The 27464-nt window shown below is 40.1% G+C and overlaps 1 protein-coding gene across 7 annotated transcripts in view; it reads right to left on the bottom strand.

Annotated features, from left to right (window-relative positions):
- Positions 1–27464, bottom strand: part of mcf2l2 (MCF.2 cell line derived transforming sequence-like 2) — a 396698-nt gene that overhangs the window by 170431 nt on the left and 198803 nt on the right. For all 7 annotated transcript variants that reach the window (XM_043702332.1, XM_043702335.1, XM_043702330.1 and 4 more), the window contains exons 10-15: positions 25677–25796; positions 22725–22916; positions 22445–22636; positions 21911–22088; positions 7151–7254; positions 5825–5913 (exon numbers count right to left, since the gene is read on the bottom strand). In XM_043702332.1, the coding sequence (XP_043558267.1) occupies positions 5825–5913; positions 7151–7254; positions 21911–22088; positions 22445–22636; positions 22725–22916; positions 25677–25796 (875 nt within the window). The remainder of the gene's footprint in view (positions 1–5824; positions 5914–7150; positions 7255–21910; positions 22089–22444; positions 22637–22724; positions 22917–25676; positions 25797–27464) is intronic.

The raw sequence follows: 27464 nt of genomic DNA, 5'->3' as shown, positions 1-27464 counted from the left end.
GGATCTCCCTTGTCCATCTTCAGAGTTACATCCTCAAAAAATTCAAGAAGATTAGTCAAGCATTATTTCCCCTTCATAAATCCATGCTGACTCTGTCCTATCCTGTTACTACTATCCAGATGTGCAGTAATTTCGTCCTTTTATAATAGACTCCAGCATCTTTCCCACCACTGAGGTCAGACTAACTGGTCTATAATTTCCTGCTTTCTCTCTGCCACCTTTCTTAAAAAGTGGTATAACATTAGCCACCCTCCAATCCTCAGCAACCGACCCTGAATCTATTGAACTCTGGAAAATAATCACCAACGCATCCACGATTTCCCGAGCCACCTCCTTCAGTACCCTGGGATGTAGACCATCAGGCCCCAGAGACTTAACCTTCAGACCTAACCGTCTCTCCAACACCAAATCCTGGCAAATATAAATTCCCTTAAGTTCAGGTCCTTCAGCCACTATTACCTCGGAGATTGCTTGTGTCTTCCCCAGTGAACACAGATCTGAAGTACCCATTTAATTCCTCTGCCATTTCTTTGTTCCTAGTAATATATTCCCCTGTTTGTCTTCAAGGGCCCAATTCTTGTCCTAACCATTTTTTTGCCTTGCACATACCTAAAAAAGCTTTTACTATCCTCAATATTCTTGGCCAGTTTACCTTCGTACCTCATTTTTCCTCTGCATATTTCCTTCTTAATAACCCTCTGTTGCTCCTTAAAAGCTTCCCAGTCCTCAGTTTTCCCACTTATCTTAGCTATGTTATACTTTTTCTCTTTTAACTTTATATGTTTCTTTACTTTCCTCATCAGCCACAGCCGCCCATGCCTCCTCCTGGGATCTTTCTTCCTTTTAGGAATGAACTGATCCTGCAACTTCTGCATTATACACAGAAATATCTGCCATTGTTCCTCTACGGTCATCCCTGCTAAGGTATTGCACCATTGAACTTTGGCCAGCTCCTCCCTCATAGCTCCATAATTCCCTTTATTCAACAGAAGTACTGTCACTTCCGATTGTACCCTCTCCCTCTCAAATTGCAGATTGAAGCTTATTGCATTATGGTCACTACTTCCCAATGGCTCCTTCACTTCGAGATCTCTGACCAATTCTGGTTCGTTACACAATACCAGATCCAGAATTGCCTTCTCCCTGGTCGGCTCCAGCACCAGCTGCTCAAAGAATCCATCCCTGAGGCACTCCACAAAGTCTCTTTCTTGAGGCCCAATACCATCCTGATTCTCCCAGTCTACCTGCATGTTAAAATCCCCCATAACAACTGTAGTAACATCTTTGCAACAGGCCAATTTCAGCTCCTGATTCAACTTACATCCGACATCCAGACTACTGTTTGGGGGCCTGTAGATGACTCCCAAGAGGGTCTTTTTACCCTTAGTATTTCGAAGCTCTATCCACACTGACTCTAGGTCCCCCCGCGCAAGGGACTGACTATCGTCTGTTACCAACAAGGCCACCCCACCCCCTCTGCCCGTCAGTCTGTCCTTACGATAGCACGTGTAGCGTTGAATATTCATTTTCCAGGCCCTGTCCACTTGAAGCCACGTCTCCGTTATCCCCACAATATCGTATCTGCCAATTTCCAAACGACCCTCAAGCTCATCCATCTTATGTCTAATGCTTCGTGCATTCATGTAAAGTATTTTTAATTTGTTACTGCTCTCACCCTTCCCATCAACCCTTATTTCACGCAACCTTACAGCATGATGCCTTTCCGAGTTTTCTGCCTCATTGATACAGTTGTCTTTCTTGACTTCTCTTGTTCTAACTTTCCCTTCAGTTTCCTTTACTGGAAACTTAACAAATAAAAGTTGAAGTTTGGATTTCTTCTGGATTGCAGGGGGCAGGAAGAGTAGTCCTTGATCACCATGATGGGATAGGTGCAATAGGTTAGCAAGGTTAGATTACTTAGAATAGACGGAGAACTAGCTATTTGGATACAGAACTAGTTTGAAGGTAGAATTCAGAGGGTGGTGGTGGAGGGTTGCTTTTCAAATTGGAGGCCTGTGACCAGTGGAGTGCCACAAGAATCAGTGCTGGGTCCTTTGATTTTTGTCATTTATGTCAATAATTGGATGTCAACTTAGGTATGGTTAATTACACAATGATTAGATGGACAGTGAAGAAGGGTAATTCAGAGTTCAACAGGATCTGGATTGGATGGGCTGAGGAGTAGCAGATAGCGTTTAATATTGCATTTTGGAAAGGCAAATGAGAGCAGTGACTATAAGCTGTTGAGTGTTGCTGAACAAAGAGACCTTGGAGTGCAGGATCATAGTTCCTTGAAAGTGGAGTCATGGGTAGATGGAATAGTGAAGAACGTGTTTTGGTATGCTTTCCTTTTATTGATCAGAGTATTGAGTGTAGGAGTTGGGAGGTCATGTTGCAACTGCACAGGATATTGGTTAGGCTACACTTAAGAATTACACACAGTATTCTGTCTCACCGCTATAGGATGTGTCCAGAAACCCTAGCCACACTCCTCTACATCAAAGACCTCTCTGAAATGACTGCCAGACTACTCAGACCCATTGTCATCATGGTAGCCCACCAACACACTATAAAACAGCAGCTAATGAACTTGAAAGACCCTATACAGATGACAAGCAAAACTAATGTCACTTACAAAATACCATGCAAGAACTGCAACAAACATTACTTTGGACAAACAGGCAGAAAACTAGCCACTAGGATACATGAACACCAACTAGCCACAAAAAGACATGACCCACTCTCACTAGTATCCTTACATACAGGTGAGGAAGGACACCACTTTGGCTTGTCCTAGGATGCATGTGTTGTCCCAATCAGCCATGCACAAGAATTCCTAGAAACATAGAATTCCAGTTGAAATGCCATCAACAAACACATTGACTTGGATCCCATTTACTACCCCTGAGGGGAAAAAAAACAGGCAATGACATCACCAGCCCAAGGAGTCCCAAACATTTAAATAGAAAGTGAGCTACACCACCAGTGCTTCATCCAGAGGGTCACTGAAGATGTTACATTGTATGGTGACAAAACATCTGAAACTGAACCTTCTAGCTCAGCAAGCAAACCTACATCCAGAACCTCAACCTGAGCTACAAATGCTTATAAATGTTTAATTGTACCAGCCGCCTCCACCTCTAGCAGCTCATGCAATTATTGCACCATCATTTGCATGAAAACATTGCCCCTTAAATCTCTTTTTTTTCTCTCACTCTCTCTCACAACCCGCCACCCCAGACACGCATGTTTGTGGGGTGAATTTGTACTTGCACAGTTACATTGTATTTTCGCAAGTTTTGCAATTTACATATGAAAGAAGTGAAACTATCCTGGTCATTCTAACAGATGAGAGACTCAACAAACAATCAAGGTATTTTTCAATGTATAATTTCAGTTAGATCACACTAACCTTTTGCTGTAAATTTTGTCTTACAATTGTGTACTCCACAACCACCTGATGAAGGAGCAGCGCTCCGAAAGCTAGTACTTCCAATTAAACCTGTCGGACTATAACGTGGTGTTGTGATTTTTAACTTTGTACACCCCAGTCCAACACCAGCATCTCTAAATCTTGGCTATTCATGCTATCCATGCCAATGATTTTATAAATCTCTCTTCTTCACTCAGAGAGTGATGGCTGTGTGGAATGCTGTGCCCCAGAGGGCAGTGGAGACCCAGTCTCTGGATTCATTTAAGAAAGAGTTGGATAGAGCTCTCAAGGATAGTGGAATCAAGGGTTATGGAGATCAGGCAGGAACAGGATACTGATTAAGGATGATCAGCCATGATCATATTGAATGGTGGTGCAGGCTCGAAGGACAGAATGGCTTATCCTGCATCTATTGTCTATTAGGTCACCCCTTAGCTTCAAATACTCCAGGGAAAATAGCCCCAGGAAATAGCTCAAACTCTCCAACCCTGGCAACATTCTTGTAAATCTTTTCTGAAACCTTTTGAGTTTCATAATATCCTTCCTATAGCAGGAAGACCAGAATTGAACACCTATTCCAACAGTGGTTTAATCTATGCCTTGTACAGTTGTAACAGTTTCCCATCTCCTATTCTTGATGCACTGAACAATAAAGGCAAATGTACCAAATGCTGCCTTCACTACCCTGTCTACCGGTGACTCCGCCTTCAAAGGCTGTGAACCTTCATCTCAAGCTGTCCTTGTTTGGCAACTCCCTCAGACCTTACCATTAAGTGTATAAATCTTGCCCTGATATGCAACACCACATGTTTGCCTAAATTAAACTCCATCTGCCACTCCTCAACCCATTCGATCTAGGTTCCGTTATACTCTGAAGTAACCACCTTCGCTGTCCACTGCGCTGCCAATTTTTGTGTCAGCTGCAAACTTACTAACCATACCACCTATATTCTCATCCAAATCATTTACATAAATTACAGAAATCAAAGGTCCCAGCACCAATCCTTGCGGCACACTGCTGGTCACAGGCCTCCAGTCCAAAAAGTAACCCTCCACCACCACCCTCTCTCCTGTTTTGAGCCAATTTTGTATCCAAATGGCTATTTCTCCTTGTATGCCATGTGATCTAACCTTGCTAACTAGTCTACCATGTGGAACCTTGTCGAAAGCCTTGCTGAAATCTATACGGACAATGTCCACCACTCTGCCTTCATTGATTGTCTTCCAGGAGTCATTTTCAAAATGGCAGTTGTGCAATAATGTAGGATTTGTTGTCTCCTATAGCATTCCATTATTTTTCACCCTTCACCTAGGGTTGAAGTTCTACAAGTAAGCTAGATTTCAATTCATTTGTTAACTGGGTTTTCCAGTTCATTGTCATTCTGTGGTTATTTTCACAGAAGGATGAATATTTTGATTGCTGGAACTTCCTACTTGTGCATTTTGTCTACTGTAGTGACAGTGTGCCCAGGAGATCCTAGTTAAACCACCTCTTCAACCCCGTAATCCTTTCCGTTTTGCGTAGCTCCTAGCGTTTGACATGCTGAGTGGAAGGTAAGGAAACCTTTACCTCTCAAGGCCATGAACCTGAACAGTAATTGAGAATCTGATTTTTGCATCAGTTGTGATGAAGAACCAGAAGATCACCTGGGAATCATTTTCTCACCTGCCTACACTAAATCTCCATTTCCCCAGTGACCCGTTCTTTCCTGACCTACCTTCTCCTGTTTCCCAGTCTACCAATCCTTATCCCTCATAATTTCAGAGTTCTTATTCCTGTTGTCTGGCCAGCTGAGATTTCCTCGTTTCAGAGAGTTCTTTACCCAGGAATTAAAACCTGTCCAATCCCTGAGATACAACTGGCAGAACATTCAATCTGGAGAATAAATTTGAGAAATTGGATTTAGTTATTGCCCCTCTGCATCTTGTGCTTACCTGCAAACAGTTTTAAAAGCTTTCCACAATTCCTGATTTGAGACATGATGGTTGTAACTTTCAAACTTGTAAGTTATTTCTAACAATGTCAATAAGGAGTGTCTTTTCAATTTCATTATACAGGGGTATACTGACTTATCTATTTAGCATTTCTGTTTAAAGCATTAATAACTAGCACCATATCTATTAGAACTATATCACAATTATTCTGTGATATAAACTCATTAAGAATAGTCATGATATTTAGCATCCTCTGACATAGCAAGTTCAAAGACAAGGTAATTCAGATGTTATTTGTTCTAAAACTTAATATTTACAAAAGATTAAGTTCTCCATTAAATGACAATGCACAATATTAAGACAGAGGTCTTTGAGAATACAAAATATAATTTTGTGTAGAGCACATTGATGGTGATCCTCTACACAGATCTAAAAACATGTGATTAGTTATCTTACCTCCTCCTTGTTGACAGGTTCTCTTCACTTTCAGTTGGTACTTGGACATGACTGGATCCCCCCTGACTGGCTTCATGCATCACTTCAATCTAAAAGGGACAGAATTGGGAGTGAGAATTTATATAATTATGGAGGGTTTTTTTTAACAAAGGTCACTGTAGGTCTGACTGAATACAATAAATCAATTATCACAAAAGCTAACTAAATTAAACTTTTAATGTTTCTGCTTTTTGCTGGAAATAGTTTTTAATGTTTACCTACAAGGTCAGAGAGACAAAACCTTAGGTCTGATTGCATTTTTCTACACGTCAATGTTGTTTCATAACAATCTTGAGCTAACGTCAGAACTGCCAACACTTTCTTTTGTGGGAGACTATCATTTTTCAATTGTTCTGAATGTTGATTATTTTACTGTACAGAGTTCAGTAAACTATTCCCAGTTACCTCCACAATCCAAAATCTAATTAAGATCATGGCACTGAAGCAAACTCAATTAAAAACAAAGTGAAAGGAATTTGAACACATGAATGCACACTCCAGCTACCAAAATTGCCCTCATCATCCAAATGTTAGGCAAGAATAAGAGTCTTTTTCCCAGAGACCTGAATGGCTTTCTGCTTGTTGAATAACATGCCTATATTATTCCCTATTAACTTTCTTCAGCTTTGTTCCCCGGTGGCTCAAAATTGATTTAGGCAGTGACATAAAACCACTGGCACAGCAATAGTTCAGTGTGTTGGTAAGAAGTCATCCAATTATTTTACTTATTCGTACACCAATGGCTCTAGTCAGTATCAGAATGCTGTTTCCTCTGAAGAGTGAAAATGATCTTATAGAATCATAAAATTCCTACAGTACAGAAAAAGGCCATTTGGTCTGAGTCTCCACCATTCTTCCGAACAGTGTTACACCCAGACTGGGCATCCTGCACTATCCCTGTAACCCTAAATTTACCATGGTTAAATTACCTAACTTGCATGTCCCTGGACACTACAGGGCAATTTAGCATAGCCCATCCATTTAATCTGCATATCTTTGGACAGTAGAAACTGGAGTGCCTGGCAAAAACTGACGCAGACATGAAGAGAATGTGCAAATTCCACAGTTAGTTACCCAAGGCTGGAATCGAACAGCGGTCACTAGTGCCATGAGGCAGCAGTGCTAATCACTAAGCCACCAAACTGCCCTTGTGTTCAAGTATTTGAATCTATAACATTTCTGCGTGATACTGTTCATTTTATCATCTGAATGCTCTTGTGTATATAAACATTACCATAACATTTGTATTGACTCAACCAATATGAACATTAACAGGTATTTCCTTACCTTTAAGTTTCCTTTTGGTTTCTTTCCATTTCTTTTCTTTGCCAGTTCTGTATCTGTTAGTGGTTTTGAATTGCTAATGTTATCTAAGCTTCTTCTGCTGGATGCTGTGGAATAATAAAAAGCTAATTGTTAGTAAAAATGGAATTATATGTTTTATTTCAAAAAAATGTTAAGTCAATGTCCTTGATTGTATACTTCAATTTAAATAAAAACATTAATACTGTGTAACTGGTCACTCTACTCAAGCTAAATCCAATTGTAGCAATGAATATATACCAGTACACACTATTTTGCTGCACATTGTTCTGTATTATTTTCTATTTGACAGCAATTAGAACTCAACATTCCTCAAACTTTCAATAAAGATCAACAGGTACATTGACTGAATTCATACTTTTCTCTGAAAGATTTGTCATTAACCTTAAGCAATTTAAAATACAGGGAATAGTGCACATGTAAGAGATAATAATTCATCTCACCATTTACCACTGTATTCCTGTTGTGCATTTCTAAAAAATCCTGAATTCCTTACGCAGAACAGCTCCTTTCTTGGTTTTAATTTGAAGACATTCCAGTGCCAATAATGGTCAAGATCTTGAAGTTCTAGGACTGTGTGTGCATTTGTTGTTTGAGATGCTAATTTTAAATTTAATTTCAGTTAAATTTAGTTAAATTTAGTTCATAGTTTACATTAAGCTGAAAGCTACAGTTTACATTCTGTAGTTGTCAGCCTTAAGATTGGTTCCTTTTCCAAGGTTTCCAAAAAGAAGTAGCTCGATTAAGAACCAACTGGAGCAGAGATAGGAACAGGAATAGGCCATTTAGCCTGTTGAGCATGTGCCACCATTTAATGTAATCATGGCCAATCTAATACTTCAATTATTTTACCTGTACCATTTGTCATTGGTAATCTAATATCTATCAAATTCTACTTTTTAAATATACTCAAAGACTGAGCTTCTACAACCGTCAGGGATTTTAAATTTCACAGATTCATCACCCTTCAAGTAAAAACAAATTCTTCCCGCAATCTTAAACAGCATCCTTATTTTAAAACTGTGTTCCCCCAGTTCTCGATCTCCCAATGTTTTACCTGCACGTACCCTGCCTATTCCTTTAAGTATTTTGAAAAGAATCCTCATCAAGTGACTGTGGTCTTTGGGGTTAGAAGCATTTATAAGAACTTAGTTTGACTGAAAATACTGTCCTGTTTGTCCCAACCTCTGGGGCAGAAGGCCTGGACTCAAGTTCCACCTGGTACAAAGGTATGTCATACACATCTTGACATGGTGACCAAAAATATCTACAAAGGAATATCAGATGTGTACACTTCAGAGAGTGAAAGGGAGGAAGTGAAAGAAATGTTTAGCCTTTTCAGGCTTCAGGAATTGACTTCTACTGAACGACAGAAGAAGCTAGTTAATTGCTAAATATCTGGTAAGTGATTAAAGTTGATCATACTCATAAGAGTCAAGATAGTACATTTTGAATGAGAGCTGAGCAGGTGGGGACAAAAGGTGTGATTGAGAGGTCTATCTGCAGTAAAACACAGCGGAGTGATGTCATGAACTACCATATGATGAGATTTCAGGGAAAGCAGCTGATTGAGCAGGCTTGATGAGTTTTATTTAAAAGTAATAACTTTAATTTGTGTTTCGATGACTAGTCTTTTCTCCTCCCTTTCTTGATAGTTTAAATATGATTGACTTAAAGTGTGAAGAACATGGAAATGAGAGTAATTAACTAAATAAAACACAATGGTGATGTGCTATTGTTGCAGCATGTGGGAACTGCTGGACACCAAGGGAAGGATCCGGAATAAACACATTTGTAGTAAGTGCAGCTCAAGGAACTTCAGATCTGAATTCAGGAGCTGGGATCTAAGTTGCAGATATTGTGACACATCAAGGAGAGGGAAGTTCCCTGAACACTTTTCTCCAGGAATTGATCACGTCCAGAAGATTTAGTCTGTGATGAGGAACAAGAGGGTGTGCTGCAGGTGAGGGAATGTGGGACCCCAGGAGCAGAGTTCAAGCTGTCTTAACTCTTGCAATAATCAAATATTATGAGGTTGATGTAAACTATATGGACGAATGCAGGAACTGCAAGGAGAATGACTGAACTTACAGGAGCACTGTAGTACAGGAAGCCATTCAAGTCGGGGAAGAAACAGTAACATAGTAATAGGGGCAGTATAATTAGGGGATAATACTGTTGTATGCAGCAATTTTGTCTGCCTGTTGCTTAATTGAAGGGTATCTCCTTGGGTCTAGAGAGGAGTTTGGGATGGAAATGGAAGGGTGCAGTTTTGTCATCCACATTGGTACGTACCAATGGCTTCAATTGAACAACAAAGGGGTTCTGCTGCAAAAATATTGGACAGTCCGGCTCTAAATTCTAAAGCAGAAACTCCAAGATGATGTCAGATTTAGTTTCTGGACCATGGGCAAATTGGCATTGGCTAAATAAAGTGAGAGTTAAATGTATAGTTCAAAGACTTGAGTGGGAGGTATGTATTTCAGTTCTTGGGGAACTGGCACCAGTAAGAGGATAGAAGGATGCTGTTCTGGTGTGTTGGGCTTCATTTGAACTGTGATGGGACCATGGACCTGGTGAATTGAATAACCTAGGACTGTACAGAGGGTTTTAAACTAAGTCATAGAGATGTACAGCATGGAAACAGACCCTTCAGTCCAACCTGTCCATGCCAACCAGATATCCCCAACCAATCTAGTCCCACCTGCCAGCACCCGGCCCATATCCCTCCAAACCCTTCCTATTCATATACCCATCCAAATGCCTCTTAAATGTTGCAATTGTACCAGCCTTCACCCCTCAGCCTCCAACGCTCCAGGGAAAACAGCCCCAGCCTGTTCAGTATCTCCCTGTAGCTCAAATCCTCCAACCCTAGCAACATCCTTGTAAATCTTTTCTGAACACTTTCAAGTTTCACAACACCTTTCCGATAGGAAGGAGATCAGAACTGCACGCACTATTCCAACAGTGGCCTAACCAATAATCTGTACAGCCGCAACATGACCTCCCAACTCCTGTACTCAATACTCTGACCAATAAAGAAAAGCATACCAAACTCCTTCTTCACTATCCTGTCTACCCGCGACTCTATTTTCAAGGAGCTATGAACCTGCACTCCAAGGTCTCTTTGTTCAGCAACACTCCCTAGGACCTTACCATTAAGTGTATACGTCCTGCTAAGATTTGCTTTCCCAAAATGCAGCACCTCGCATTTATCTGAATTAAACTCCATCTGCCACTTCTCAGCTCATCTGGTCCAGATCCTGTTGTAATCTGAGGTAACCCTCTTTGCTGTCCACTACACCTCCATTATTTTGGTGTCATCTGCAAACTTACTAACTGTACCTCTTATGCTCGCATCCAAATCATTTATGTAAACGACAAAAAGTAAAGGACCCAACACCGATCCTTGTGGAACTCCATTGGTCACAGGCCTCCAGTCTGAAAAACAACCCTCCACCACCACCCTCTGTCTTCTACCTTTGAGGCAGTTGTGTATCCAAATGGCTAGTTCTCCCTGTATTCCATGCGATCTAACCTTGCTAATCAGTCTCCCATGGGGAACCTCATCGAATGCCTTACTGAAGTCCATATAGTGGTGTGGATATAGTGGAATGTTCTGTAGAGGGGAATATTTAGGCTTACAAAGCAAGGGATATGGCAGCATTGCAGGGCAGCCATTTAGGTAATGGTACCCAGAGTGGACAGGAAGAAATATTTTAAAAGAAAAAGCAGCAATTATGGTAAAAGAGAAAAATTGGTAAGGGCAAAATTAAAGTCCCTCTACTTAAGTACCCAGAGTGTTAGGAACAAAATATATTAACTGCACAAATAGAGGTTCATGGGAGTGATCTTATAGCCATTTGCAGCAACATGGTTACAAGGGGATCAAAACTTGGAACAAGATATTCAGCAGGTAGGGTGGGAAGGCAGCTATCATATTACAAGAGGGAATAAGATTGATAATAAGAAATTATCTTAGACTGTAAGAAATTGAATCCATTTTGTGAAGGGAAGTAGAATCCATGTGGTGAAGGGAAGAAATAACAAGGGGTGAAAGACAATGGAGGAGAATAGTTTATAAACTCCCTAAGAGTAGTTGTATTGTAGACTGAAGAATAAATTGTAAGATAATAAAATGGGGATAAACTAACCTTCAGTGTACCAAAGAAATAAAAGATGATATTAAATTGAAAGAAAAATCCAAAGTGGCAAAGATTAGTGGTAAGTCAGAGGATTGAGGGAATTAAAAGCAAACAAAAGATGACCAACAAAAAGGAGAAAAAATAAACTCGGGATAAACAAACAAGATTAAAAAGCTAAACTCACTACAGTCTTTTAGAACAAAGGGCTGCTATATTGTTAGAGAGAGATAATGGCAGTGGTTTAATTTGAGTCACCACATCTCAAGAAAGGGGAGAGATTGAGAAGGAGTAACCTTGGCCAGTGTAGGAATTGAACCCACAGTGTTGGCATCACTCTTTGTTGCAACCCAACTGTCCAGCCAACTGATCTAACCAATCTGCAAAATGACAAGTAAGAGTTTCCTTTAAACATATTAAAAGGAAGCAAGCTGAATACAGGCCCCTTTAAGAATGAAACTAGAGAAATAATTATGAGGAACCAGGAAATATCAGATGTGTTGAATATATTATTTCCCTGATACAAGATAATGAGAGGCATAGATAGAGTCAATAGCCAGAGACTATTTCCCAGGGCAGAAATGGCTAACACGAGGAGCCATAGTTTTAAGCTGGTTGGAGGAAAGTATAAAGGGGATGTCAGAGGCGGGTTCTTTACACAGAGAGTTGTGAGAGCATGGAATGCGTTGCCAGCTGCAGTTGTGGAAGCAAGGTCATTGGGGACATTTAAGAGACTGCTGGACATGCATATGGTCACAGAAATATGAGGGTGCATTCATGAGGATCAATGCTCGGCACAACATTGTGGGCTGAAGGACCTATTCTGTGCTGTACTGTTCTCTGTTCTAAATAGAAGACTTGTAGCATTCCAAGAATACTAAATTATCAAGGAGCAAAAGGGGAAGAGGAAATTAATACTTTTTATCTCGTTAATAAGGCAAAAGGACGATAGGTTCCTAGGACTTGATTGGTAGCATCCTATGATTTTCAAGGAAGTAGCTATGGAATTGGTGGATACACTGACCGTAATATAGGGAAGCAGAATTAGGTCAGTCATTAGGTCATATTGAGTCTGCTAGTAACCTAACAATAACGCTGGAAAAGTCCCAAAGGTTTTTAAAACTGTCAATGTTAGCAATCTTATTCAGAAACAAAGGGGGACCAAAAACACAAGTACCTATGTGGCAGCAAGGTTAATATCTGTCATTGGGAAAATGTTAATCTATTATAAAGCATGCAATAGCATACCATTTAGAAATGTGCAATATAACTAAGCAGAGTCAATGTGGCTTTGTTTGAAGAGAACATCACCCCTGACAAATTTACTGGAATTTGAGTAGGGACCAAACAAGGTAGATAAAGGGGAACCAGTGGATATGAAATATTTAGATTTTAAGACATTCAATAAGATACTATGCATAAAACTACTTCAGATAGCAGCCTATGGTGTTGGGTTAATATGTTAGCATGGATGAAGGATTGGCTAACTGATAAAAGACAGATAGGTGGAGTTGGAATTTTCAGGATGACAACCTATAAATAATGGAGTGCTATAGGAGAGAGAACTGTGGTCAGAACTATTTACAACATAATGGATGATGAAAGAGAATGTACAATCACTAAGTTTGCAGGGGAGAAAATAGGTGGGAGAGCGAGTGATGAGGATGACAGAATATACAGTGAATGAAAACATGCTAATTAAGCAAAACATTGGCAGATGGAATATAGGTATGTCAGGAATAAAAGAATGACTAGGGTAGGAATAGGTCCAGTCAAGGATAGTAGTGGGATCATAGTCTGATATTTGTGTGGCATGAATGTTACTTGCCCCTTATCAGACCAAGGAGGAGAAAGTGAGGACTGCAGATGCTGGAGATCAGAGCTGAAAAATGTGTTGCTGGAAAAGCATAGCAGGTCAGGCAGCATCAAAGGAGCAGAAGAATTCTTCTTCAAGAGCTTATGCCCGAAGCGTCGATTCTCCTGCTCCTTTGATGCTGCCTGACCTGCTATGCTTTTCCAGCAACACATTTTTCAGCTCTGATCTCCAGCATCTGCAGTCCTCACTTTCTCCTCCTTGGTCTGATAAGGGGCAAGTAACATTCATGCCACACAAATATCAGACTATGACCATCACCAATAAGTCACAATCTAACCACTGCCCCTTGGCATTCAATGGTGTACCATCAATGAATCCCCCACTCCAACTCCAAAACAACTCCAACCACTCCAATCTCCTCATAGCTACAATTCTCCAGCCTTGGCAATACTGTAGTAAATCTCTCTGCACTCTCTCCAGAGCAATTATGTCCTTCCTGTAATGTGGTCAACAAAACTGCACACAATACTCAAGTTGAGGTCTTATACGGACTCATAAGTATCTTATATAGTTTCATCATCTCATCCCTACTTTTGCATTCTATACCTATGCCAATGAAGGACAGCATTCCAAATGCAATCTTTGCAACCTTATCTACCTGTACTGTTCCCTTTAGGGACCTGTGCACTTGCACACCAAGATCTCTCACTCCATCTACCCCTCTCAGTATATTCCTATTGATTGGGCATTCGCTTTTATTGTCTGACCTCCCCAAATGTATTACTTCACACTTGTACACAGATCTTTGAAAGTTGCCACCCAGGTAAATAGTGCGGTTAAGATGGCATATGGCGTACTGGCTTTTATTGGTAGAGGAATTGAGTTCTGGAGTACTGAGGTCATGTTGCAGTTGTATAAGACTCTGGTGCGGCCGCATCTGGAGTATTGTATGCAGTTTTGGTCGTCATACTATAGGAAGGATGTGGAGGCACTGGAACTGGTGCAGAAGATGTTTACCAGGATGTTGCCTGGTATGGTAGAAAGATCGTATGAGGAAAGGCTGAGGCACTTTGGGTTGTTTTTATTGGAGAAAAGAAGGTTTAGGGGTGACTTGATAGAGGTGTATAAGATGATTAGGGGTTTAGATAGGGTCGACAGTGAGAATATTTTTCCACGTATGGAGTCAGCTATTATGAGGGGGCATAGCTTTAAATTAAGGGGGAGTTGGTATAGGACAGATGTTAGGGGTAGGTTCTTTACTCAGCGTGTCGTGAGTTCATGGAATGCCCTGCCAGTAGCAGTGGTGGACTCTCCCTCATTATGGGCATTTAACCGGGCATTGGATAGGTATATGGAGGATAGTGGGCTAGTGTAGGTTAGGTGGGCTTGGATCGGCGCAACATCGAGAGCCGAAGGGCCTGTACTGCGCTGTATTCTTCTATGTTCTATGTTCTATGTTCTAATACAATGTGGGAAAGTGTGAGGTTGTGCATATTGGCAGGGAGAATAAAGGAGCTGAATATTATTTAAATAGATTGGAAAAAAAAGAACAGAATACAACTTCAGGTAATAGGGAAGGCAAATTGACAGTTGGACTTTATTTCAAAATGAATGGAGTATGTGGAATGTGGAAGTCTTGCTAAAACCATTCATTTGAGCATACCTGGAATACCGTGAACAGTTTTGGTTAGCTTAGCCAAGGAAAGATATACTAGGGTAATGTGGCATTTTCTAATGAGAGGAAATTAAGTAGTTTATTCCTGTACTTATTGGAGTTTCGGAGAATAAGAGGTGACATTCTTGAAATATACAATATTATTGGGGGTGTTGACAGAATCTGGGAAGTTCTTTTCTCCTTTCTAGGAGACTTAGAACCACGGGGCATAATCTCAGGATAAGATGTCTCCTTTTAAGACAGATGAGAAACTTCTGAGGGTACTGAAAATTAATGTAGATGGCCGTGCTGTGATACTGTGATACAGATTTTAGTCAACACTGTGATACAGATTTTAGTCAGAGTACAAAAGAAACAAAGAACAATACAGCACAGGAACAAGCTCTTCAGACTAGCAAGCCTGTGTTGATTCCTATTCCTTATTTGGAGCTGCTACTTATTTCCCCCACATGGTTTCTGTCCTTCTGTTCTCCTCCTGTTCATGTGTTTATCAACTACGCCTTAAACATTGCTAACGTGCTTGCTTCCACCATCTTCATTGGCTGTGTGTTCCAGGCACCCACCACCATCTGTGTAAATATTTTCCCTGAACCTCTTCCTTAAACTTTCCCTCTCTCGTGTTGAACCTGTGCCCTCCTGTAGTTGGCTGTTTCACCCTGGGAAAAAAGCCTCTGACTACCCTCCCTAACTCTGCCTCTCATACCTTTGTAGATCTCTCTCAGTGCCCCTTAATCCTCCATTTTTCCAGTGAAAACAATCTGAGTTTACCCAACCTCTCTTCATATTCAAAACCTCCAGACCAGGCAATATCCCAGTAAACTTTCTCTGAACTGTCTCCAAAGCATCTACATCCTTCCAATGGTGACCAGAACTGCACACAATATTCCAAATGTAGCCTAACTAGTAGTAGCTGTGGGTTAGAAGATGCAGTCTAAAGAACTTTGAAGAGTAGCTGCAATGCATCTTATAGACAGGGCACACTGCTACTACTGAGTGTCAATGGAGGAGGTTGTGGCTGCGATGGCAATCAATTGGGTTGCTTTCTCCTGGTTGGTGTCCAGCATTGTTGGAGCTGTAGTCATCTAGGCAAGGAGGGAATATTTCATTGCACTCCTGACTTGTGCCTTGTACATAATGGATAGGCTCACCTGCATTTGTAGCTACAATATTCATATGGCTAGTCCAGTTTAGTTTCTTATCAATGATAACACCAATGATTGCCCAGAACTTAAAGAATATACAGCAGAGAAACAGAGTATATGGTCTGTTTACTAATGTTTATGTATGGAGGACAAAACAATCTGCTTGGTCAGCACCACATCCACAAACGTTCACTCACTGCCACTGACACTTAGTAGCAGCAATTTGTATCGTCTACAAGATACACTGCAGCAACTTACCAAGGCTCTGTAGATAGCTTCCAAACCCTTGGACATACAGGGAACAACACCATGTGCAAGTTCTTTTAAAACACACCTGCAGGTTCTTCTCAAACCCACTTGGAAATATATCATGTTCCTTCATTGTTGCAAAGTCAAAATCCTGAATTCCCTTCCCAACATTATTGTGAGCATACCTCCACCAAATGGTCTGCCTATCAACACTTTGAAGGGTAATTATTGATAAGCAATAAATACTGACCCAACCTGCAAAACACACAAACCCTGCATGAATAAAAATAAAATAAAGACCCACCTACCCTTCTGACACTCGTGCTATCAAATAACTCTGACGTTTTTCTAGAACATGTGCATTTCCATTCAATCTATTTGTTTTCACAAGTTTATTAGTAAACCAAACTTAAGTGGGAGATGTGTATCATACAGCAATTCAAGCCTGTTCCACTATTCGTACAATCATTGCTGTTCTTCAGCCCCAAATCCATTTCTCATGAACTCCCCATGTTCCTTGCTTTTCCTGAGATATGTTCATCTCAGCCTTAAATAAAATCTGTAATGGAGCATCCACAAACCTCTATTAGAAGATTTCAAAGATTCACTATCCTTTAGGTGTAGAAATTTCTCCGCCTGTCAGATTTAAATGATCAACTTCGATTCTAGATTCCTTAGCTAGGGAAGATAGCCTCTATGTGTCTATGGTGAAAAGTCCTTTTGGATCACTAAGTTCATTTCTCGTTCTTTTAATGCTAGAGCAAGCTGTTGCCTAACTCTCTGCACATTCTTGCGATAGGTGTCAGCTCAAATCATTAGTTTTTCTCCTACTGTTTCCCTGGGCTGTGTGCAAAAAGTCAACTAATTAAACAACCCATTGCCACAATGTTGCAACATTTATTCCAGACAGCACTTATGCATGACTACGCATGCACAAAAAAATGCTGGTGTCTGGTAAATTTGCGTCTGTGCAAGCTTGCTTAAAAAGGCTATGAAGTTTATGCCAATTGTTCTTTGCCTAACACGTTAGTTAAACCAAACAACAATTACTTACAATTCATTTTATAGCTCCTATCTGAAAGGAAAATGGGTTTGTGTCAAAGATGTGACACTAAAGATGCAAAATAAACTTTCCAGATTGATAAAGTAGATACTGGTACCTGATAGGCAAAAAAAAGCTTAGATAATGAGGAACTGAGAGATACTGGATATATTTTTAATGCGCTGATTATATTTTTCATTACATTCTCTACATTCTGGAATTGTTCCAGCAGACTGGAAATTAGCAAGAGGAAGAGAGAGAGAAATCAGGAACTAGCTTGACATCAGTCATCGGGAAAATGTTAGAATCTATTAAGGAAGTCATAATAACCCATGTAGAAAATCTTAACAGGGTAGCACAATCTGTTCTATCTTGTTTGTATAATTTTTTTATATAGTGGAAACTGGATATATAATGTACTTCAATTTCTAAATGACATTCAATCAATTAAACGCTGTACAAAGATTGAAGTGCAAAATAAGGGTTCATGAATACAGACTAACATTAACATACATAGAGATTGGTTAACAGACAAGAGCAAAGAGTACAGATAAACATGATATTTAGATTGTCAGGCTGTGACTTATGGAGAGCTATTCAGATCAATGCCAGAACTTCAGTTATTTATAATTCATGTTAATGACTTAGGTGAAGAATCTAAATTTAATCCTACAAAGCTAGCTAGGAATGCAAGTTTGGGAGTGATAGAAAAAGGTTGTACATAATTATAAACAGTTTAAGTGAATAGGTAATGAAGTGGAAGGTAAAATATAAATATGGAGAGGTTAGGTGTTTTGTTTTGATACAAATAATCCCCTCTTCCATCACTCCTAACACTTTCTCTGCAGATGGGGTGGAATGGTGTAACCAGTGTTCATGGTCTGAAGTTGTAGAACTCCATGTTGAGTCCTGAAGACTATAAAGTGCCTAAGGGGAAAATACATTGCTGTTACTCCAGCTTGTGTTGGGCTTCACTGGAACACTGCAGCAGGACGAGGATGGAAATGTTAACATGATAATTAGGTTGTATATTGAAATGGCAAGGTTAGGGTCATTCTTACAGATAGTACTTTGTGCTCCATAACACTATCACCTAATCTGCATTTTGAATCACTAATGTAGAAGATACCACATTGTGAGCAGTGAATGCAATAGACTCAGTAGATTGAAAAATTAGATTGAACCAGTTGCTTCATCTAGAAGATGTATTTGGGACCTTGGATAGTGACAAGAGAGAACATTATAAAAAAAACAAGTGTTATATTTTCTCCATATGCTTGGAAAAGTGCCTAGAGGTGTGTGAGAGAAAGTGATGGAGTGATGGAAGAGGGGTCTATGGGTTATGGAGGATCCCTCTGGAATCTTAACAAACGAGGAGAGAGGAAGATATCTTTAGTGGTGCCAGTGTAATGTTTCCACTTAATACTGGAAGACAAAAGCAATTGTTCTTGTTCTTTGTTACAGAATCCACTCTCTCACCGCTGATTATATCACTCCTGGCACCTGTCTGAAGCTGTTCCAAATTGCTTGCATTCTCTACCTATTTTAACCCTAACATAAACTTTCAACCACATATGTCCATACTGCATGACATATATCCTTACTGTCACTATGATCATCTATTTCCACCTCTGTAAAGTTATCTGTATTTACATTGTCTTCTATTCTTCTGCTGATACCAACATCCATGCCTCTGCCATATCCAGACATTATTCCAGTGGAATCTTGGTTGGCATCCTGCATTTTATGCTCCATACAGTAGAGATCATCCAGAGCTATGTCCTTGTCCTAACTTTTGCTAAATGCAGTTTACCTAACACTGCTGAGATCACTGACCTATATTGGCTCGTGGTTAAAAGAAACCTTGATTTTTAAACCCTTCAATGGCCTGGTCATTCCCTCCGCAAATCTAATTTCTATCAGTCTTGCAACCCTTGGAGATAGCTGCACTCGTCTGATTAAAATTTCTTGAGCAATCCCAATTGTTGTGTTTACTAGAATGGTAATTTATTAATCTCCCTAAACTCTGAATTTCCCTCCATGAACTTCTCTGTTTGTTTATCTTGCTTTTGTCCTTTGTGATACTCCTTAAAACCTACCTCCTTTGTTAAGATTTTTGGTCATCGGTCCTAATATCTTCTTTTGTGGCTTGGTGTTTTTGTTCATAATGCCTTTGTCAAATGCCATATTATGTTGTGCTTTATTACATTGAAGGTGCTGGCTGACCTGTTGCATTTTGAGAGTTCTCCAATACTGTCTCAGGTTTCCAGCATCTGCTATATTTTCCTTGTTTCCTGTTTTGGTTGTATTAATGTAGGCTACTGCTATTTCTACAAAGTTAAAAATTGCTACAAATCATATTCCCACTTAAATCTTTGCAACGTAACTCATTCACCCACAGTTCTAAACTGATTAAGTACATGCAAAAATGATAGTTGAAGCTCATGAAGCAGGTATAAACTAGATTCATGTATTTAAAGATAATTAGGCAAGTTTTGAATGATCCAGTAAAACTGTACTTTGATTCAGCTCCTTGTTTTCTCCAACAACATCGATTTTACCATATTTACAAGTCATGTAGCTCTGCCATTTGAGATTCAATAAATAAGTCCTAGGCCACACATAACTCAACCAAATAAAGATTTCTAATTTTAACTAGGAAGTAAAACCTCTTTATTAAAATAACTTTAATGTTTTCAAAATTTTACTTAAACTGTTTACTTGGTCAACTGTGAACATTGATTCTGATAAGATAACTTAATTATGTACATGTTAAAATGTTAAATTCTGCATTTATATTGACAATATAATATTTACACATTGTATTTAGCAAATTAAGTTAATTCAGTATGCATTCACAGCATACCACCACTAAAAGACCAAGATATTTTTTCATACTGTCATACCAAAAGAAAATCCAGCTGGATATTTAGATCATTTACATTATGCTCACTCTTGTTTTTAATAGAGTATTCGGGTTAGGATTGGATTATGTTTACTTTTTGCAGTAATTTAGATAAACAGAGGAACCTCGATTATCTGAACGAGATGGGTGGGCACTATTTCGTTCGGATAATTGATTACTCAGTTAATTGATTCAATGCCTTTCCTCTGGGGCTCGGAGTTTTCTGTTAAGTCTGCTTCCCGTTCAGAAGGCAAGACAGCAGCACACTGTGAGCGAGCCCCCGCTCCCCCAACCCCTTCCAACATCGCACCCCGTCCAATTCTGTCCTCTTGTCCACCCCCAACCCCATCCAACACTGCCCCCAGCCCCCATCCGCTCCTACCCTGTCCAACACCATCCCCCACCCCCCGTTTGCTCCCCCCATCGTGTCTCCGTCCCAGTCTGACCCGGCTGCCCCCGCCCCCCGCATCCACTCCCTCCGGGGCAGCCAGACTGGACACCAACAACAAGACAGCTGCTGTTTTGGGCAGGGGTGCGGTGGTGAGAGTCCAAACAGCGCGTGTGCACGCGCACACACACACACACACACACCGTTTTACTGCAACTTTTTGACAAGTTCCACCTTTGCCTGTACAGGACAATGTAGGAGAGATTATCTGAGGAGAGGGGTTTAAGGTACACCTCTGTATAGAACTTCAGGGAAAGTCTGGGGTTGGGGTGGGGGGGCTCAGGCAGTCAGTGATTTGGAGACAGTGCCTGGGCTCCCATCAATGACCAGGACTGTTCTCGGTGGCTTGTCAGTAAGCCGAGTACACATTTAATCACTGTAAACAAAACACGTGATCAGTGTTGGATACATGTCTTTGATATAAAGTTTCTATCAGGTCCTTGACATCTTTGGAAAATCCGAAATTCAGATAATTGGTATTCGGATATTCGAAGCTCCTCTGTAGTGGACATTGACTTTCACTAAATATATGAGAACGAAAAGAAGAAGCTAAACAGGACCTCATCTCGTACAATCTCTTGTTTAGCTATAATAGATTTACCAAGCAGATTATCAAAAACTAAAAGAACACACTATTAGCAGACCACAAGAAGCATTCAAAGAGGTTCTTTAAAGTGTTTGCAGTTGTGAATTGAAATATTAGCTAAATCTGTCCATAGATTAGATAGAAGATTGTACGAAATTAAAACACTAGAAGAAGTCTGATATACTATTGTGCTTGAGAATTCAAAGGTAACTGGCAACTTTTTTACACAGCAAAGATTATGCAATATTGCGTTTTCACATTAAATGCTCATTCTGTCACAGTATCATGTTAAAAAGTGAATTTTGATGGTAATTGATGCCTCCTTCGTATATTTTGGATGAAATTTGATAGTTAAACTATGATTGTTATCATCCAGATTAAGTTTGAATAAAAAGTTGTTTGGTTTTAAAGAACATTCTTTTGATAGTTTTTATGGCTTGACAATGTCAATGTGAGGTAAAAGGTTAGTGAAGAGTAAAAAACAATTATTAATGTACTAGAGAATTGTTATATTTAATGTGGATGACGTGATGCCCTGTAACGTATAATAGAGATCAGTTACTTCACTTGAATTTCAACTCTCAACGATGTAGTAAGCATCTTAAATAAAAATGTAAAACCATTCTTCAGTTTATCTTCTTTTCAGCTTTAAACTATTATGCCACAATTATTTTGACTTTTTTTCCTGAACTACGAGAAAAGGGTTATCTGCCACTTACTGAGAGCAGGAGTTCTGGCTGGTTTTGGCGAAGAGCGTTTTGGTGATGACTCTGGACGAGGAGCCACAGGTTGAACTGGTCGAGTCTGTTTGGCTGCTAACTTCTTTAAACTAGCTTGACGCTTTTCAAACATTTCCTGGACATGTTCAAGCTTCTGAAGGATTGTTGATATGTTAGCCTGGAATAGAAATAAAAACAATAGTAAAGTATTTGGTGTGTAGATTTATTTGTCACCAATTTCTACTCTGCACAACTTGGCTTCTTTTCTCATAATTTCTGATTTTAGTCTCCACCTCAGTCCCCTTTGCTATCTCCTACAAAATTAATTGTAGTCCTGTCTTCTCCATCTTCACGACCGACTGACTGACTAAACTGTGCCCCTTCCATGGCACTCATCTAATAAATGAATTTTAAAAAAGCTACTTTTTGTTTCTTTCATTTTTCATAAACTATTTTGTCTGTTCATTACCAGATGACTCTGGAAGGCTTAATACTAATAATTAGTTAGTTATTCATTTCTTAACTATAGTTTACCTCAACGTCTTCAGTGAGAAATAATTCAAATTGCTTATAAAACTCTTTTGGATTAGTGAGCTTGTGATCTTTGGCAGTTTCAAGAAAATTCTCAAGATCTTGAAGTGCAGCTTCAGCTCCTTCTTGAGATTGGCACTTATCAACCGCTTGAGATGCCAGGAGATATATGCCTGTTTCACACCACTCCTTGGCCTTGAAGGACAAAACAAAATAATTAAAACAGAATATTAATAGTTATTTGTTTTGTGAGTAATTCTTAAAGATCAAAAAAATTAATTACACTGTCCAGGTGCTTATGGACTTCAAGAGATTTTCCAAGCATATCATGCTTTTTCTTCATTTCGTTGGTAAAATCATCACATATGCGCCTGAGTTCATTACATTTTGGTCGGATGGAGTCAATGGCATAGTGGTTGCTTTGGATAAGTTGATCTCCATGCAGAGCCAATAACTGTGCCTTTTCTAATGATTCCTGTGACAAAAAAATAACAGGACAATTACATTTGAGCTGGACAATCAATTTGATTGAAAAGGTCATCAGCAAGACATGTCGAAAATTATAAGCCTAGGAATGTTAATATTAGAAGACAAAATATTAATTTCTTTCTAACGCACTTCTGTGCATGGTATTTTGCTATTAAATTAAAAAACTTCAGGCATATTGCCCCTCAAAGTCAAAAGATAGCCTATGGGGAATCCTCCTGGTGTCTACTTATGTTTGTGACTTTTACCATGTTAGAAATTTCTCTTTGGAATGTCACAGTGAATGCATTGAATATTTGATGTCACAAAGGTAATTCAGTGTAATTTTCAAATATATTTTTCACAGTCACCAAAAAGTAGCTAAATTTCCTGTGCTGAAAAATAAGAGCGTAACGAGCATATCTTTTCATAATGTTCTGATACTGGATGAGGTTTCCCTCTTTCCAGAGACAAAAAAACTGCAAATGCTGGAATCCAAGATGAACAAACAGGAGACTGGAAGTACACAGCAAGCCAGATGGCATCAGGAGGTGGAGAAGTCAAAGCTTCTGATATAACCCACCTTCAGAACTGGGGGTGGCCGTAAGGGAGCTGTGGATAAGGTGTGGGAGAGGGTTTTGGATGGAGAGAGGGGTGGGGTGGTGAACACAGGTGAGGGGTGGGATAGGGGAACAGAGGTGAGGGTCTGTGGGTCCAGCTGAGATGCTCGGCAAAACGTGCCCTGAATTTACGTTTGGTCCACATCGGTTAGCGAAGTCCACATTGGGAGAACTGGATACAGTAAACTAGGTTGGACGAGAGGCAGGTGAACCTCTGTCTCACCTGGAATGACTATTTAGGGCCCTGAATGGAGGTGAGGGGGGTGGTGTGCCAGCAGGTTTTGCATCTTTTACAATTGCAGGGGAAGGTACCTGGGGGTTCAGAGGGGTTGGTAGGGAAAGGACCCCTTATTGTCACCTTCCACCCCACTAATCTCTGTATGCAATGTATTATCCTTAAAAACTTACATAAACTCCAATTAAACCCCATCACCAAGGACATCTTCCTCTCCCCAGCCCTCTCTGCTTTCCGCAAGGACTGTTTCCTTTGCCAATCCTCGGTTTGCGTCACTCTCCCCACCAACGCCCCGACCCCCCAGATACCTGCCCATACAACTGTAGAAGATGCAAAACCTGCCGGCACACCAACCCCTCGCCTCCATTCAGGGCCCCAAATAGTCTTTCCAGGTGCAACAGAGGTTCACCTGCCTCTCCTCCAACCTAGTTTTCTCTATCTGGTGCTCTTGATATAACCTTCTCTACACAGGGGAGACCAAACATAAACTCAGGGCACATTTTGCTGCATCTCAGCCTGGACCTGCAGAAGCTGACCTGACCTCCCAGTCACTGCCCATTTTAATTCCCCTTCCCACTCCCTTTCTGACATGACCATCCTTGGCTTCCTCCATTGCCACAGCGAATCAGAGCACAAATTGAAGGAACACCTCATCTTCCGCCTGGCAGCATATAGCCTGGAGGACTCAACATTGAGTCTCCAATTTCAAATAACCTTCCTTCTAATTCCCTGACTCCCTTCCCAGACCCTCCCCCTCCCTTCCATTCCTCTGATAGACTACCAACTGGATTAATTCCTCCCATCGACCAACCAAGCCGTGCACTCTACCTATGTTCACCTATCCCTATCTCACTAACCCGTCTTGCTCCCCAACCAACACCCCCACCAAACCCACCCCACTTTATCTGCTGCTCCCCTTACACCCACCCCAGTTCCAAAGAAGGGTTATACTTGAAACACTGACTTCTCCACCACATAACGCTGCCTGGCTTGCTTTGTTCTTTTAGCCTCCTGCTTCTCCCTCTTTCCAGGCATAATTGATTGATTTTCCTTTCAACCAGTGTTATATGTTAAGTTAGAGTCTGCTTTTAATTTTTAATTGGTCAGTTTAGATATTTGAGCATAATGGTGAAGGGTCAATGTGTACAGATGACACACTCAGCTACGCATCTCAATGCAAAACTCCAATGGTAGTTATTCTGCACTCTCAACATTCTTCATGCTACCACATTGCCAAAACTTTGATTTTTGTTCCCAAATATAAATTGAACATTGTTTTAGCAGAAAGCTATTACAAGGGGGGATAGCTTTAAATTAAGGGGTGGTAGGTATAGGACAGATGTTAGGGGTAGATGCTTTACTCAGCGAGTCTTGAGTTCATGGAATGCCTGGCCGGTAGCAGTGGTGGACTCTCCCTCTTTATGGGCATTTAAACGGGCATTGGATAGGCATATGGAGGATAGTGGGCTAGTGTAGGTTAGGTGGGCTTGGATCGGCGCAACATCGAGGGCCAAAGGGCCTGTACTGTGCTGTATTTCTCTATGTTCTATAAAGGAAAAGTGAATCTAGGAAACATTTTAAATGTATATGAGCAGTATAAGTCCTTGATACAGTATTGTTAAATATAATTGTTTATCATTAATGTGTTTGGTTAGCTCAAGAAAATTATAGTCTCAGTACGTTAGGTTTGTCAGCTCATTTCGGAAATTCTGGCCTGCCTGCAGTGGAGGCTATAGATAGTTAAAAATGAATTAAGCTTGTTTGCAATTTAAAGTGATGACCATCAGAGTAATCGTGTGATGACTTAACTCAGGATGTTTAATTTCTCTGTTTTGTCATGAAATTACAGGACTTTAAGAGTATGAGGGAGAGAGTTCATTTGTTGAAGACTGAGTGGCATTTAACTGTTATTTACCTGTGCTTTCTCTTCCTTCATTTGGAGTTCTTTTAGAAGGCGTTCCACAGAGGCTACACTGTCTCCAATATCAGTGAATGTAGCCTGTGTTTCTGTTAAACAATCCAGAATAACTTTAACCTGCAAAGAGAGAATCAGTAGTAACTAGTTTCCAGTCCCTCATTTCAATTTTATCATTGCATCCAGAAATCCACATTTGATATCTACTTAAATCTCAGCAGCCACAGCATGAGTTTGGACCATCAGATTAATTTCTGTTTGGTTGTTATTGGATTCTGACAACACATGATTAGTATTCAAACACAATTGTATGGTTAATTAAGGTCAGCAGACCTGAAGTTTTAGCAAAGTTACTATAACTTTAAAATAAAGCTTAACCTGTTGTACTAAAGTCAGGGAGAAAAAAATTAATCTGTCAATCAAAAGTCTGAATTTTACACATTTGGGTTCTAATATGTTATAACCAAAACAGCATCATAGGTATGTGGTCATAAAATATTAAATATGTAATTCCACAAATATTGCCAATGCTTGATTTATGTTCTATGCTATTGCATTCCTTTACCATTGCTCATATGTAAAGTTTTAATATAAATGTAAATGTATTCACTACATCCCAAGGTACTTCAAAACCAATGAGTTACTGTTGTATTCTGACAGAACACAGCATCCAATTTGCTATCAGCAAGGTATCATATACAGCACGGAGGTATGTTTTGGTTTGAGGGTATTAGAGATCATGTAACACAGTGAGTGGTGTCCTGGCCTCTTAGCCAGAAGTTCTGTATTAAACAAAGCAACTGTGTGGAGTTTGCACATTCTTCCCATGTCTGAGATGGTTTTCTCTGGGTGCTCCAGTTTCCTCCCACAATCCTAAGATGTGCAGGTTAGGTGAATTGGCCATGCAAAATTATCCCATAGTGTTCACGGTGTGTAGGTTAGGTGCATTAGTCAGGGGTAAATATGGGATAGAGGGGAGGGGAATGGGTCTGGGTGGGTTACTCTTCGGAAGGTCGGTGTGTACTTGTTGGGCCGAAGGGCCTGTTTCCACACTGTAGGGATTCTATGATTCTAAGCCAGAGCTCGATCACCATGGAGGGTATACTCATTATGTGTGTTTCACCGTGAAGTGTAGAAAAAAAAGACATTCTTTCACACATTGTCAGTTCCACTTTAAATATAACTTATATAATTATTTCTATTCCCATCTTAAAACGTTGTCAAGAATGTGACATTGTTTGAATTATCTAAGCATCTTTTCCACTGCATCTCGCTATTGCAAACTTCTGGTTTTCTATGCATAGCCTTATGAATGGAGAGAGTGAATTTTTAAATTCTTAGAGAATTATTTTCCAAAGGGGCACATATGTAGTCTCTATCTTTAATGCCCACAGAAGTAAAAAAAATCACACAACAACAGGTTATAGTCCAACAGGTTTAATTGGAAGCACTAGCTTTCAAAGCACCACCCCTTCATCAGATGGTTGTGGAGGACACAATTGTAAGACACAAAATTTATAGCAAAAGTTTACAGTGTGATGTAATTGAAATTATACATTAAAAAATACCTTGATTGTTGTGATTCTGTTCGCCGAGCTGGAAATTTTTGTTGCAAACGTTTTGTCCCCTGTCTAGGTGACATCCTCAGTGCTTGGGAGCCTCCTGTGAAGCACTTCTGTGGTGTTTCCTCCGGCATTTATAGTGGCCTGTCCCTGCCGCTTCCGGTTATCAGTTTCAGCTGTCGGCTGTAGTGGCCGGTATATTGGGTCCAAGTCTATGTGTTTGTTG

The sequence above is a fragment of the Chiloscyllium plagiosum genome, chromosome 13, assembly GCF_004010195.1.
Source record: "Chiloscyllium plagiosum isolate BGI_BamShark_2017 chromosome 13, ASM401019v2, whole genome shotgun sequence".
In the NCBI taxonomy this organism is placed as follows: domain Eukaryota; kingdom Metazoa; phylum Chordata; class Chondrichthyes; order Orectolobiformes; family Hemiscylliidae; genus Chiloscyllium; species Chiloscyllium plagiosum.
Note: the sequence above shows the minus strand (reverse complement) of the source record. Positions and strands in the feature narration are given on the sequence as shown.